Source organism: Lampetra fluviatilis, chromosome 34, assembly GCF_964198595.1.
Source record: "Lampetra fluviatilis chromosome 34, kcLamFluv1.1, whole genome shotgun sequence".
Taxonomy (NCBI): Eukaryota; Metazoa; Chordata; class Hyperoartia; order Petromyzontiformes; family Petromyzontidae; genus Lampetra; species Lampetra fluviatilis.
Window position 1 is genome coordinate 7,813,820 of NC_136308.1, and position 13,368 is coordinate 7,827,187.

General features: G+C 46.0%; 1 protein-coding gene across 1 annotated transcript in view; it reads right to left on the reverse strand.

The window, feature by feature from the left end:
• The window catches only part of PDZRN3 (PDZ domain containing ring finger 3), a 162,435-nt gene that overhangs the window by 20,974 nt on the left and 128,093 nt on the right, over positions 1-13,368 (reverse strand). The window contains exons 4-5 of the mRNA XM_078872446.1: positions 4,253-4,560; positions 1,506-1,596 (exon numbers count right to left, since the gene is read on the reverse strand). Coding sequence (XP_078728572.1) covers positions 1,506-1,596; positions 4,253-4,560 — 399 coding nt within the window. The remainder of the gene's footprint in view (positions 1-1,505; positions 1,597-4,252; positions 4,561-13,368) is intronic.

Genomic DNA, 13,368 nt, shown 5'->3' on the forward strand with positions numbered 1-13,368 from the left:
GTTATAGAAGGGCTAGAAATGAGAAATTTTTTTTACAAATTGAGTTGAATCTATGATTATAACTAGACGCATTCTGGCCCACAAAGGAAGGCCAGCCTTAAGTTCCACATTGATTTAAGTCTTGTGCAAAATTCTGAAAGATATACGATCCACACCTCAGTTTTTCAGACAATGTGTGTGACACTAAATGTAAAAACAACAGACTAGTGACTTGTCGTAGATACTTAGAATGGCAATCAAATCATATTGATATTAAAGGTTGTCAGTATGCCACACTTGTAATTGTATTTTCAAGATTAAGTTTCAGCATCAACATTTGCATTGCTTTTCAGTTGGGTTTTTGTGTCACCATATCATCATGTGCTACTCGACCAGGCTTCAACCCAATGAAAAGCTCACTCTATATTCCACAATAAAATCGTTATAGTTCCGTAACATTCAAGTTCGGTCAAAGTGATCTCTGGCTCAAATGAGCATTGGGGCGGTACTCATTACCCATTTACAGTCCTGAACCTAGTGGTGGAAATTCCTCATTCCTATGGCAGGGGCTAGTCTCTCCATTGGAAAACCATTGTTGACTTCCCTACTTAGTTGTACCCATTTTTATTGACCCGTGGGGGTGATGGGCTGAGGCTACCCCCTAATCAGGATTTGAACTCGCAACTCTCTCCTAGCGAACTGCTTGTTCCACTGTTGAGTCACCTTGCCTGCCTCCACCAGAGGCTTAAACAGTAGCACTCCGATTTACGTCTCCCCCTTTCATGTTGTTTCGCGAATACGTCGTCACTTTATGGACAGATGATGTCACTGACAACATCTGTCCTTTTTCGTATCCGTCGCCTCTCAGCCTTTTCCTCCCCCTACCCTCCACACGAACTGCTTTGTGTCGTGCATAAATACATTGTTGCTGCACTGTAGAGTACAATATATTATCCACGCACAATATTTGTTGATTTTTTTGTTTTAATCGTGTAATGTATCTTATTGTACCCTGTGTAGTTTGCGTTACAGTTTACTGCTGTACACTGGTGCTGAGCACAGTATTTTTAGTAGATTAATGTAACGGTGTGGGCACGTTTAGGATGAAGATGGAAGCATTGACACACAGCATGACCATACCCTCTGTTGTCTTTCTTTAGCTGTCGTGGTGTGCAGAATGAAATTGCTTTTATTCATGTAATTTCGATATTCGTTGGCGCACCTTTCAAACGACTATATAACAAATCTCTCATGTCATTGTTAGGCATCGTCACAAAACCGCTGCTTGTGGTGCTAATAATTATCTTTTATTACCCATAAAAGCCTCACCAAGTCTCAAGACTCTTATTCAGGAAGCTCCATAATTGAGAAGTTTGTCCAATCCAATTAATGAGTGTATCGCGTACGGGATCAAACTGGAGCAATCACACGCACAACCCACGATGCATACCAGGGGGTTATATTCCGCACATATTCAATCAATAATCAATTGCTTTCATGCCACATACTTAAAGCGAATGACTAACCTCGTATTCCAGCTCGTCTGCTCTCTCGGGATCCTGGTGCATGCTGGGAAGGTAGTCGTTGTTATCGTAATAGTCGTCCGCGATCATGTGCCTGAGAACAGAAGTGAGAGCGTGAACCCACAACGCTCTTCTCTCCGCGCGCACAAAAACACAAGGCCCAATTACGGAATCGTTAGCGGTGACTCACGTTTACTTTACGGCTTGCAGTGTAATTTAATTGCCGCAAGAGCCTGCCCACTTGCCCACAGAGATAAATTACCACCGAGCCATAACAAACAAAAAAATCCAGCAGCTACCGTATGCTGGGCGCTGAGAGGCCAGGGAGGCTGAGTGATTACATTGGCACTGCTGCCTCTTAACCTGGGCTCCACAGAGTGACATGAAACGAATCTCGGGGCACAGCACTGATCCTCAACATTATTGTTATTAGCCATGGTCAATCCACTGCTGCATGAAGGTCTCCCACAAGCTGCCACCACCTCTCACAGTCCCGCGAATGGAACAATCCACCCAGCCCCTGCGCGCTCGGTTGATGCCCTCTCGGACGCGTTCCATTCCAAAGACAAATCTAAATAAATTTCTGATCACCGTACTCAATCACTTTAACGTACATGTTCAAAACACCAGTGAAGCTGTTACAAGATTTTCGACCTGGGGCACTGGACTATGGGAATATTCAAAGGGTGAAAGGTCATCACAGATAATGTCCATCAATCCGGCCGCACTCCACCATCACTTCTGCTAGATGCCACGGCTGCTGCACAGAATCATTGCAGTCACAAAAGCTTCAAATCTAGAATTAATGCTGCACAGTTGTTGAGGGGTCTGCTATTGCAGCTCTTCCCACCGTCCGGCTTTTGGACTTCTTCTGCTCATATTTTACATCACGGTCCTCATTGAGACTCAACGACAACCTTAACAAGTTTCCAATCTACTTATTTATTCAAATAAGTGCAGTTTTTTTTAAAAATAATAATGTTGTTTGAAAATTCGACAGGATAGGGTAGAAATCTATACGGCCTTCCAAAAAAAAACCCGCATCCCACCGTGAACAGAATCAAACTGCATGTCACTTTTATATTTTCTTGGAATAAATGTTATTTAGGACAGAGTGAATAGGTTTTAAATCAGAAATAAGCGACAGGTGATGGATTCTAGCCAAATGCAAGTTAATGTCAGGATGGTATTGTAGAAATGTTTTTGTAAATCGTAGCGTGTGATGCCAGAAAGTGGTCATTTAACGAGATACAATTACATTTTGGAAACTACGGAAAGTTACTTAACTCTGTTACGGATATATTCTGATTCAAATGAGGATATTTTTGTATTTCTCTGAATTGTACTTGGAAACAGATTGTAGGACAACAACGGGAGATTAAAATTGAGCAACATGATGTGATGACATTTTGAATGTAGTTTGCAAAATAACTAAATATAAAATGCAACCCCTGTCGGCTTAAGAGATTTGTTGAAAATGTGTTTTGGTTTCATATTTGCACTGGAAAATGTGTGTGTGTTTTTTTTTTTAAGAATTGTAGGAAGATAGCACATATTGTAAGGATTTCCTCTCTGGTGTAAAATGTTAAAAAAATATAAAGAATCTGTAAACATCAGGAGGGCTTTATAGAATGGTATCCTCACATGCTACCTACCAGACCAGGCTTCAATACAATAAAAAAATCCCACCCTATTATCCATGAAAAATTGTTACAGTGCCATAATCTTCACCAGAGGCATACAATTCACTGGCAATAGAGCACGGGGATAAGACGGTCTGTATATAACTTGTCGTGGGTGAATTCTAGAAAAGCCACGTCACATTGCTGGTAAGGATATCTTTCCGATACCCATTTTCCTTGTCTTTCAGAAGGCAATGCACTGTGGTTGTCGCCAGAGCGGGCTTATATTCTGCTAACGGTTGCTCCACGTTAGACGTTTGTGCGAGACATCTACTGCAATTTGAACGAGCCGTTACCTGGGTCCCATTGGTGAGAGATTAACGGGTATCGAATGAGCACGTGGCTGCGATTTTCGATTGCCCGTTCTCTTTTCCGCGCGGTGATATAGCGCGTGCTCCCGACCACCCCGGGGCAGTTTGTTTCAACTTTAATAGAGCCGCGTGTCCCTCTTAACAAATTAGATAACACAAAGCTCCACAAACACCATTATAAAAATGTAATCTATGAGCTAAAGCACTTACGTGCACAATGAAATTTAACTGCACGTTGCCTGTAACATTGATGTTCTGAGCCAAACGCGGCCAAAAAATAAAATTAATAAAAACCCTCATAAATCTTTAATAACTCAATAGTGAGATATTGTACGAACTACATCGTTATTTAATAAATATTGATTTTAATTTCTCGGCCGGCCTGCCGGCAACCTTCCCGTTTGGCGCTGCAAACAGTAACCCCCCCCTGCCCCTCCTCCTGCGCCCACCCCCCGCCCCTCCTCACCAAGTGTCATGGGTTTCAGGCACCAGGCGAACAAAACGTCTCTAACCATCGGCAGCACCACAGGGTGGAAATGGGGTCGATGGCCCCCTCACTTGCCAGCATGGGGAGCAAATAATGGGTTTCAGCCCCCAGAGAAGATCACCGCGAAGAAAGGCCATCGGCTGAAACGTCAGCATTGCGATATTACGTCGCCTTTCGGGCGGCGTCATCAATGCCACCGGCGAACTTGTCAACCCGTGAATTGTCGACGCCGCTGCTGCCGCCACCGCCGCTGCCGCTCATGGCCCTTACCCGTCGCTCAGCAGGCACGGGTGGAAGTCCGGCACGGGGGGCGTCTCGGGCCTCAGCTTGCTGATCGCCGACACGCGCTCGAACGACACGTCGGTCTGTGTGGTGGCGTCCACCAGCAAGGGGTCGGGCCCGCCGGCCGGCGTGCCGGATCCGGAGCCCGGGGTCCCCGAGCCGGGCGTGGAGGGAGCCGAGGGCTTGGGCCGGGGTGGGGCGCGGCGCAGCACTTGAACCACGATGGGCTCCTTGGCGGCACGGAACGCCTCCACCGCCTCCTCGTGCGTCGCCTTGCTCAGGTCCTTGCCGTTCACCTGCGGCGGCAAACGGACACGGGCCCCGAACGCACGCCCCCGACGCGTCAGTGCGCGATAGCGTGCCGTCAAAAAAACTAAAAAAATGAAGCACGATTGGTGTTCGCGTCATTCTGACAGCGGAAAGACTGTGATCGCGAGGAAGGCGCTGTGATTACTACGCTTTGTGAGCTTTGCAGAACATCTCTGTCCTGGGTCGACTCCTGCAGAGCCGGTGGAGGGTCACAAAGAGTGACCGGCGATGAGTTTCACGAAGGTGGGGCAGACGCCACTAACATGCACGCTAGTGGGCAGGTGAGTGAGCGGCTGGGCGCGGAGATGAGCCGGGCAATGCAAAACTGCAAGAGGCCGTATCTCGGTGCATGGGGCGATGAAGCCGGTCACACCATGTGCTGCCGACCGGAGACTCGACGGCAACTGGCATAGAGGGAAAGCGGTACGCAATAATGCGCATCACGTTACTCTTGGCCCGATCTTCAGTTCGTGTGGAGGTGCTGGGTGGATTATTTCACGTGGGATCGTGGAAGGCGGCTGCAGTTGTGACGGCCTCGATCTCACAGTGGATTGAACATGGCCGGTGATAATGATGACGATTGACCTATGACCAATGGGTGTGATCTCATGAGGTCTCAGATGCTAAGCTGGGCTGAGCTTGGATAGTGCTTGGATGGGTGACCACATTGCATGACAGGTCGTTATAGGCTACGGGGCTATGGGGTGGGCAGCCGAGTGCGGTGCAGTAAAATGCATTGTTGTACTGCACTATGCTCCCATATCTATGTAAATGCACATCGTGCCACTTCTGACTCACACAAAGATGACAGAATACAAAAAGACACAGACAAATAAAGGTCCACCCACTTTCCAAAACGTAAGTTCAATCACAAACGAGATAGTAACACAACTAAATTAGTCAGCTCTTGATTTTTTTCTCTAATGGAGTGGCATGAGCAAGTAATTGCAGTTATGCACCTACAGTAGTACACACAGCAGTTGTATGCATCATCGCTTAAGCAGTGCCCCCACACTCTATGAGCAAGTCGACCAACTCTCGTTGTCTGGCACTGGGCTTAATTACTGGTATGTTGCTAGGGATTAGGACGTAAGTTTCTACAATTCGGGGCTTATTTATTAAGATGAGCTAGTATGAGCGCAGCTGTGATCTCTTCTTGGCACTGAAAGCTAATGCTCGTGCAAAATAACTCTTCCTCAAATCCCCCATTTAGGCGACGATTGCCGTAAAGCGAACGTGCCGTGCATTGCTACATCAGGACACACGGTGATTTTTAAAAAAATCCCAGACATGGCTACAGACAGAAACCCGAATTTTTGAGTGCAAAAGCCGCGACCGCCAAAAGCGCACATTGACGCCCATCGTGCATTGACGATGCTTGAAAAGCTACCAGCTATGTCTGTGTTCACAGCGGCGCAAAGATGACAGTTGGCTCTTTGCCAGCGGTATGCGATGAAGAATGCCTTCTTATACCCAAGTTCATTAAACCGGGCTGAGAGTTCTGCTTTCTCGATTACAAAGAAAAGCGGGGCATGGCACGCACTTACTGAACCGCAATTTGAAAGGGCGGAACACATAATGCCCGCCTCGTACGCAAAACTAACGTTTTATTTTCCACCCCACTTTTCAGCACTTTCGCGGAAACCATCGAACGGAACAAAACAGAAGCTGGCACCGTTAGCGCCAAGCCCGGCAATTGCGCACATTTAAAAAAAGAGTCAAAATAGAATAGATTTGTTTTTATTCCAGTCCAAGCGAGTATCATATTACAAAATTGGGGCCCGATTCCAAGTGCCACTGTTGTAAGTTGACGACGCAGTCGACACAAGCCAATGGCTTACTCAGCACTGTGAGCTATTGTTGGAATGCCAATGAAAACAGGCCAAGCAGCATTTTAATTTCTTCGCAAATAATACCCCACCTCCGGCAGCCAAATTTATACGTAAAAAAAAACTCGCTCGGATGATGTTAAAAAGCATCAACAAAAATAATGCATAACAAGAACAGCTTTGCTTCCTTTCACAAGTGGGATAAGAGCATTGACAGGTTATATGGAGATGCGCTTTGGAAATGTGAGCTCAATGGAATTGTTAATCGGCTTTATCAACAGTATGATTGAAATGTTTCACTCAACAATATATTTTAAAGAACACAAAAATCAAACAACCTTTCCCCCCAACTCCAGGGCAACTCGATGGTTGTGGCTATTCAGTTCAGCAACCGATCTATGTTTTAACACTGCGATGGTGGATGTAAGATGCCTCTAGTGGCTGTGAGGGGGGCGATGTAGACCCGCAACATACAATGCATCGATAAAAAAAAGATCACCGATGTACGCGTGCGATTGAATGCACGTATCTTGAGAAGAATCGACTCGAAATAGATGAGCGAGCACATTGTTACATTGCTACAGCTACAAATCTGGTAGATAATGCAGCATAAATATATATTTGTTCATGTTATAGTTATCAAGAATGTTGTTGTCATTATCTCAATGATGTCCACCAAGGAGATGTTTTCATTGTTTCACCGTTGGATCGTGGGAGCTGACGGTGGCTTGGGAAAGCCGTCATCCAGCAGTGGATTGACGGTGGCTGATGATAAGTGATGAATTATGGCAATTATGTGTCACTGACTAAAAGCCACACCGAAGCTTTTGGTAACCACAGCACCAAATAGTGGTTGAAGGTGCCTCAGCAGTCGAAGCATTTAGCCACGTCCGCAGTGTTGGTGTCGGTCCACCCAATAGATGTGACCTTATTCAAAGGCTGCGACGGCCATCGCTTAATTGCCACGGGTCTTCGACATTGTACCGCTCATTATATTTCCTTGACGATAACAATTGAGAAGGGGGCCTGAGCCTTCGTCAGAGGGCACGCGGATCCTTCTAGCTCCCTCCCCCCGCCCCCATTCTACGTGGCTCTCTGTACTCCAGACATCTCCGAGCTTAAAAAATCATCTCTTAATTCCATGCCCGAAACCCACCTCCCCCTTGTGGCTCAACCTTTGCCTCTCCTGCTCCCCTCTCGCAGTGCCTCCATCCCGCACACTCCCTCCTGGTTAACTGTGCTGGGTGGCAGCTGCATGGGAGGGGGATTGTGTGTTCTGTCCTTCTCGTCCGTTGCACCCCGCCACCGCCCCCCGCCCCCTCCTTCACAAAGCTCTTTCCTAAACCACAACCACCACTACCACCCGGCGTCGCTCCCCCCCCACCCCCCCACCCGAAGCCATAACCACCCCCCCATACTGACAGCATCAGCTCCCTCAGCTCATCTCCCTAATAACAATGATTCTGTGTGAAGCACGCCTTTGAGTGGATATAAAAATGAAAAAAATAAAAAATCCAGCCCCTCGCGATCTGGCAAATTTAATTTTACGAGAGACTCTGCCATGTGGCCCATTAATCCTAAGCCTTGCCAAACGTCTTGCCAGCTGAAGCACTCTTCATATCGCGTCCGTCCATTCCATTCAATTTCCCAACTGGGCTTCTAACAGGCGTCCTATCAGCCTCCGAGGGTACGACAGAAATAAGCGTCAGTGAGCGAGCTCTGGGCGTCCATTCTGTACCACAAAACTTTGACACACACCCTTCATGTCGCATACAACTTTCCATTCTGGCTTATTTACTGTGAAATTACATTTCATGCATGCACGTTGATAAGAATGTTTGTAACAACGATATGAAAACGAAAGTCCTTTAACATCATGCACGAATGCATAGATACATGCGTACGCATTATCATTCAATTTATAATTTCACGTGGGGAGCCAACAATATATTGTGCCGATGTGGGATCTTAACGCATAGAAAACATGCAAAGTCGATGTGCCCAAGGCACTTTAGCTGTTAGTTATTGTGATTTTTACAATTACTGATCTCTTCCTGTGGGAAACATCTAATTAGAAGAAATCACAGTAGGTCGTCATGTTGAATATAGCACTTTCTGCCGAGCCAAAATGGTCTGTGGCCAGGATATGCATGGCCACCAGTGGGCCTGTCTGCCCAATGCTCACTGCATTCACTAAGAACGTTAAACAATTGTGGTTTGACATTCAGATCAAGCCCTACCAGATAACTTAAAGTCAGGGGATATGCCGGGTAGGACTCTGTGACCCGAACCCTCTTCTGCAATCCTGTGGGTGACCTCGTTGTAGATTTTATAAACCGTACAAATGAAACACAACGCAAATAAAACAATAAAAAATGCACAATTCAGTACAATGAAAAACTACTTGAATTGCTGCGTAATAATCGTGGGGTGCCATGGTGGCACAGTTGTTAGCGCCCTGTCCTATGAACCCAGACGCCCGAGTTCGATTTCCAGCCATGGCTAACATCAGTGCTGGCGAGTGATACCTCAATCAGTTCTTCCCGACAACCCCTCCTTCACCGACCCACATTGACCAGTGCGGTGAAGTATGAGGCTACAACAAAAAACACCGTCCATCACTGACACAGCATGGTTGAGGCCTTATTTAATCTACCATCGGGAGATTGAGACAGGCAAGAATGTATTCATTTCATTTCAAGCAGCGTATCATCTGCATTGGTGAGTTGTCTCACGAGGTGTTGGCGGGGCTGATGAGGTGGGCCAAAACAAGGACGCCGCAACCTTCCACCATCGGTCACATCGTGAGGACGCAAAGCACCGCTAACTCCACTTGTCGCTACGATTTACCATCAGAGTTAAAGAAATGCCGGAGGTGCACCGCACACCCTTGCGAGGTTAGGACTTGTCTTCTTTCACCTCGCACTGATTGCCCTGAAGCAACCTGATGAAGACCACCACTCTCATGCCCTATTTGTTTTCTTTTCTAAATGTTATTCCAATTGTACTGTCGCAGAGGAGTGTGTCAACCTGTGTTAGAGAATGGCCCACGATTGGAGATATCACCAAGTTTCTTCTCAGATTCTTAATGCGACCTCTTTCTAATCCACGCTATCAGGTGCTGCATTTTTCTACTCGCCCTGCTACGCATAAATAGTCATCGCATGGCAGCCAAACCAATATTTTTGTATCAGTCCTGGTATTTTGCACGCATTAAGCGAGAAACCAAATTCTAATGTGACACGTTTGTTCGTGAGCTGTTATTGGTGATCGGGCTGAGACCGTCACACCTCGCTGCCCTCGAGAACCCGGATTAATCACAGGTGGCTGAAACCCCAGGTGTGAATCCAGTATCACAGCAGTCTGAGCTCAGTGCTCGGTCCCCTGAGCTACCCAGCCACATCCAATGTTGCCTTCTCCATATGCACGACCACTACATCCTACTACCCTTCTTCACAAGGCAGCAATGGGCGGCTGTACCTCCCAGTGACCCTGAATGGCTGAGAGAGCCAGCCATAACTGGCTCCTGCCTGGAATACACACGGGCCAGAACTCACCAGCGCTCACTCGTGCCATGCAACAGAGACGGGTTTGTGTTCACGCGGGGACCGGGGAGGGGTGGCGGGGAGGACAAAGTGTACAGGCGAGCCGCTCCGTCAGTGCACGGCCCGAGTCTGTCACCTGCCCTCCAGCCCAGCCGCAGAGCACGGGACGTCTCCAAACACTTTGAGCTTTGTTGAACATCCCTTTTGGTTTCTTTAGATGGCCTTATTCAGAAACAATGAGCCATTGAGGTTGGCACACATAAGCCCGCACTACGCCAGAGAACTAATACCCACTGTTGTTGTTAAAGCAGCTTGAGGTTGGCAATTCCCGGCCGCTCGGTTTGAAAATAAAGCGATGGCAATTCAAAAGCCTGCAAAGTCAAAGTGTGGTGGATCGACACACTCAAAAGTCAACAAATAGGCGTGCATTAAAATCACCGGCTGGGTGCACCCAGATATCCATGGGCATCTGTGAAAGCCAACACGACGCCATCCACGGGGTACAAAACAGTCCTCGATTCACACGCAATCCTGCCCGGCGTTGCTCTGGTCTGTTCAAGCTGGCCAAAGAAACAGAGTAAAAATTAAGGTAAATAAAATAGAAAAAAACTCCAGGGGTCTCAGCAACATCGCTGCGCGCGATTTAGTCTCGCGAGAAGTCGGTGGGCCGACGTTGAGCACCGTGGAACGGTCAGGGAAAGCCGTGGAAAGCATTTGCGGAGTTAAAATGAGCACAGAGGTGTCTGTGGCTCTACGATTGGTTTTCGGGTTGTACCGCGCGTCATTCGGCACGATGTCCGACGTTCTCAATTCAGTTCCTCAAGAAGCTGCCGGCACGAGGCGAGAGAAACGTCGCACGTTGCGCTCAACTCGACGTAGACAACCCGGAAAGACATCGGATAGCTGTACGATGCCGCCGCGTAAAACCTACGAACGGAGGTGGCTGTTCGTGCCGGTGGAAATAATGCCAGAAAAGCGTATATATACATATGTTTAGATTTAAAGCTTTCGTGACTGCAGGGATTCATCTTCTTGTTTTTTTCGGTAAGGTAACGTAGAATGGAAATAATAAAATAATAAAAATAAAACATAATAAAATAATTCTCACGACGTTTCGGCCACAACGCAAGCAGCCGTCCTCAGGTGGAGAGCAGGTCTGTCGAGAAGACAGAAATGTGGATATTCAGACTCTGTCTTCTCGACAGACCTGTTCTCCACCTGAGGACGGCTGCTTGCGTTGTGGCCGAAACGTCGTGAGAATTATTTTATTATGTTTTATTTTTATTATTTTATTATTTCCATTCTACGTGACTTTACCGAAAGAACCAAGAAGATATACATATGTTTTAAAGGAAATAACTTTAAACTCAGCAAAAAAACAACCGTTTTCCTAAATGCAATAAGCCATTCCACACACACACACAAAATCCTTCCATTCCTTGGGATTTAAATGAAATGAAATTGCTCTGTAGCAGCCGATTGGTGAATGGTAATTACATAGAAATTTATTCCGCACACTTCACCTGATAGTGAGTGATTAATGAGGAGGGAGGTGGATTGGAAACGACTTACATCATTACACTCATCAACACTGCTTGCTGCTAATTGCTTTATTAATTTAACGTAAAACATTGAACATTGGAATCAAGATTTCCCTGCCGCGCTCATAAACACACCGGTGACATTGTACCCGCGGTCGTGTCGGCCCACAACATTGCATCATATTCTTGGTTCTTTCGGTAAAGTCACGTAGAAGGGAAATAATAAAATAAAATAATAAAAATAAAACATAATAAGATTAAATTCTCACGACGTTTCGGCCACAACGCAAGCAGCCGTGATAATGTCATCTTATTATGTTTTATTTTTATTATTTTACTATTTCCCTTCTACGTGACTTCACCAAAGGAACCAAGAATATGAATCCGTGCAGTCACGAAAGCTTTAAATCGAAATGTAACATTGCTTCAATCACGTGACTTCACGAAACACGATTCATATGCAACATGCACATTATTTGAGCGCCGACAACAAAACGAAAATGCTTGTACGATCACACGCCTGAAACTATCCACGAATTGTGTTTAATTTGATACTTGACTTTAATGAACGCTCCTCTTTCATTGATTTCAAAATCAACAGCAAGGCGGAGAATGTTAGCCTCGGAATGACCCCAAGAGCCATGTGGAAGGCACAGGATTACTAGAGCCTGCTGTGCAGCAACGGGGGCATTAAGCTGGTTGTATCATTGAAATGTGGACATTAATTAATTACCCACAAGACTATTAGCAAGAGTAGGCCCATTCATAGTCTAATTATCCGCACGCTATTATAAAACAAAGCGGTGCTGCTCGTTTTGAAGCATAGGCCCCGTGCGAGCACGCATTCATGGCCATATACGTCTTGGTCAAACGCAATGTGTGTGTGTAAATAGCAATAATAATTGTCGTAAATAGTAATGTAGGTTTTTTGTTTGTTTGGCCGCAGGATGAAGACGTGGCAGTCACGTGTGTTTTTTGACCACGCTTCACCACATTGGTCGGTGCGTGGTGAGTGAATGATGGGGTGAGGGGGGGTCAGTACTGGTTTAGACATCACTCGCCACTGATTTTGAGACAAGGCCAGCAATAAAACTCAGGTCGCCAGGTTCACGAACCACTGTGCCACTGCTGCACTGTCAAACGCGTTGTGCAGCAATGCATTCCCACCGCACAATACGTAACAACAGGGCGATCATTCGCTGACTTTAGTTTTTTTTTTGCCAGTCGCTACGAGCAGCCAAATAAATTATGCAGCGGAATATAATGCATTGACTTTGCAGTGGGATCGTGGTGATTTATACCCGACTGAAGCAAAGCAGTAAAACATAATGCGTGTAGACTTCCGAACCGTACCCCCCCACACACACACTCCATTCGCCACAATCAGCGCCTCTTCTCGCACTGAAGTGGCCTCAGCCAGCTCCCAACAAGACGCACACACTCACGCGCGTACGTACACGCTTCTGATGGAATTACTTACATTTGTAAAAAGGGAAAAATATTTCGATTTAAAGCTCTCGTGACTGCAGGCATTCATCTTCTTGGTTCTTTCGGTAAAGTCACGTAGAAGGGAAATAATAATTTTAAAAAAACATAATAAAATAAAAAAGAAATTATTTTTTTAAATGTTTTATTTTTTATTATTTCCCTTCTACGTGACTTTACCGAAAGAACCAAGAAGGGAAAAATATTACGTAAATAAATAAGCAACCACTAAAATAATTCCGATGTAAAGAAGGTAGCACACGTTACACTTCGTGTTTGTCACGGTAGGATGGGCGAGCGGCGGGCTTAAGAACACATTTATTTTGTCGCCATCTAAACCAAAACCTCTATTACAGGTAACATTGGTCGCGAAAGCCTACGTGTTAAACCAATCT